The 2,469-nt window shown below is 53.6% G+C and overlaps 2 protein-coding genes across 4 annotated transcripts in view; one reads left to right on the forward strand and one right to left on the reverse strand.

Annotated features, from left to right (window-relative positions):
• The window catches only part of SPHK2 (sphingosine kinase 2), an 11,167-nt gene extending 9,437 nt beyond the window's left edge, over positions 1 to 1,730 (reverse strand). The window contains exons 1-2 of one of the 3 annotated variants that reach the window (XM_023182532.2): positions 1,462 to 1,730; positions 185 to 331 (exon numbers count right to left, since the gene is read on the reverse strand). In XM_023182532.2, coding sequence (XP_023038300.1) covers positions 185 to 220 — 36 coding nt within the window. In that variant the 5' untranslated portion in view covers positions 221 to 331; positions 1,462 to 1,730. Of the gene's footprint in view, positions 1 to 184; positions 424 to 1,383 lie in introns of all 3 variants that reach the window. The other 2 variants (XM_023182533.2, XM_023182534.1) reach the window with 2 other exon arrangements.
• RPL18 (ribosomal protein L18) overlaps positions 1,474 to 2,469 on the forward strand; it is a 4,577-nt gene continuing 3,581 nt past the window's right edge. Inside the window, exon 1 of the mRNA XM_023182539.2 lies at positions 1,474 to 1,857. Coding sequence (XP_023038307.1) covers positions 1,855 to 1,857 — 3 coding nt within the window. The 5' untranslated portion in view covers positions 1,474 to 1,854. The remainder of the gene's footprint in view (positions 1,858 to 2,469) is intronic.

Here is a 2,469-nt window from a genome sequence, read left to right on the forward strand (position 1 = left end):
AAAGAAGAAGAAGAAGAAGAAGAAGAAGAAGAAGAAGAAGAAGAAGAAGAAGAAGAAGAAGAAGAAGAAAGAAGAAGAAGAAAGAAGAAGAAGAAAGAAGAAGAAGGAAGAAGAAGAAGAAAGAAGAACTTTGGATTTTGTCCTTCCACAGTATGAGGATCTTGGCTTTTAGATGGTCCCTTACCTGGTCCTGCTCCTCTGCTTCAAGGAGTCCATTCATCTGCTGGTCCTCTGCTCTGTTACATCAATGGGACCCTGGGCCTGGGTCTTAAGCCATAGCAGGCTGGTAGGAGCAAGGAGTCAGGTCTCACTTCAGCTCCGACCTTCAGCTCTGTGGAGATGTGAGTGAGGAGCAGCATTGAGAGTCAACTGCAGGAGACCCTTCCAGGCTCAATGTGCCTGAGAACCAAGAGACAGGGGGGCCTCCCGGGGTGGGGGGGGGAAGAGTAGGTAAGTCATTTTAATCACTGCCCCAGCCAGTCCATCTGGTTGCACACAATATGTATGCTATAGTAGGAGTTAAGGCTAATTTTTTTTTTTTTTTTTTTTTTTTTTTTTGAGACGGAGTCTTGCTCTGTCGCCCAGGCTAGAGTGCAGTGGCCGGATCTCCGCTCACCGCAACCTCTGCCTCCTGGGTTCACGCCATTCTCCTGCCTCAGCCTCCCGAGTGGCTGGGACCACAGGCGCCCACCACCTCGCCCGGCTAATTTTTTGTATTTTTAGTAGAGACGGGGTTTCACCGTGTTAGCCAGGAGGGTCTCGATCTCCTGACCTCGTGATCCGCCCGTCTTGGCCTCCCAAAGTGCTGGGATTACAGGCTTGAGCCACCGCGCCCGGCCAAGGCTAATTTTTATTGAGCACTTACTATGTGCAAAACACTGACCTCAGCAGTTTTATTAACTTTCGTAATACTGGAAAACCTCCTGGGTGCCAGGCCTGTTGTCATCCCCTTTTTGTCCATAAGGAGAGTAAGGCCCAGAGAAGTTAAGTGATTTTCCCAAGATCACAGAGAGGTTAAATGACTTGCCCAAGGTCACCCCATTAGTAACTAGCAGAGCCAGGATTTGAATTTGGTTACAGCCTTGCAAGGCCCCATCTCACCATCTTTCTTTGCCTCTACTTCTCCCTGGGTCTCCTTCCTGCGCTTTGGGCCTCCATTCCCCCCACCCCCAAGCCACGGGGTCTCCCTCTTTCTAGGTCTCTTTCTACGTCAGCAAAGGGTCATCTAGGGGCCGGGGGAGAAGGAGAAGAACTCAAAGGATGGGAATACAGAATGCTATAGATTGAGGTGCAGCAAGATCATCTCGGGTTAGACCTTAAGTAGGACTTCCCAAGCAGCGGCTGCGCCTACGAAGTGTAGCGCGAGATAAGGGAGAAGTGAACCTGATAAGGAAACGCCTGAAGCGTGGGGTCAGAGGTTTCCAGATGCCCCGACTAGCCCTGCCAGCCCCGCCTCCTCACCTCCAACACTCGGCCCGCCGGGTCTTCCGGGAGCCACTGAGAGGCCGTCGGTGTCGGGCCAGAGCGTCACAGCGCGACGCGTCGTGCTAGCTCCACACATCTCGCTCCTTTCTTCCGGAAAACTATCGAGAACACGGCCCGGATAGGGCCAGAGAGGCCCCCGACGTGCTGGCCCTTCCCTCTCGGACGTTGCGCTTGTTCCTCTGCTCTATGCTCTCTGAGGTTGTCGCCCGACTAGTCAGTCGTCCAACTCACCACAGAGAAGTCCGGATCGTGGTAGAGCGCCGCGTCGCAGCCATGTGACGTCACGGCGGCGCCACTCGCTGGGGGCTTTCCCCGCCCACCCCGGAACTGTTCTCTCTTTCCGGACCTGGCAGAGGAGGAGGCGCCATCATGGTGAGCTCGCTTTGAGGCGTTCGGGGCTGGGCAATCCGCTGCCATCCGCTGTGGTCGCGGCCTAGGGGCACGCTGGAGGGCGGCAGGGGGTCTGCGGCTGCCCGGAGAGGGCAACTCCCGATACTGGGGGCGTACTCGGGCCAGGAGAGCAGAGATGGGTTAGAGTCATAGCCTACCGCCCCCATTGAGTAGATGACCAAGTTGAGGTACTTGGAGGCTGATATGATTGGGTTTACAAAGCTAGGAAGTGGCGGAGCCAGGATTGCGACCCAAGTGGCTGGCTGGCCCCGCAGCCACTCTTAGTTACTTGGCTTTGCTGCCTCTATCCGGACTTGTCACTTTCTAGTATGAAAAGTCGGGTGGGAGGATTGCTTTGGGGACCAGGGAGGCCTGTGAGTCTCAGGTCTCAGGCCCCTTCCCACCTTGTGATGGTTTTTGAGCCTTTGCCCCAGTGTGGCTGTTCGTTATGTACACAATAATCCCATCTGACAAGTTTGCGAATTTGGGAATAAATAATTCACAGGAAATTATCACCACGGGGTCCTGCACACAGCGCTGCATAAGTGGAACTGTTAAAACTTAAATAGTTCTTTTTTTTTTTTTTTTTTTTTT

The sequence above is a fragment of the Piliocolobus tephrosceles genome, chromosome 21 (genome assembly GCF_002776525.5).
Source record: "Piliocolobus tephrosceles isolate RC106 chromosome 21, ASM277652v3, whole genome shotgun sequence".
Classification (NCBI taxonomy): domain Eukaryota; kingdom Metazoa; phylum Chordata; class Mammalia; order Primates; family Cercopithecidae; genus Piliocolobus; species Piliocolobus tephrosceles.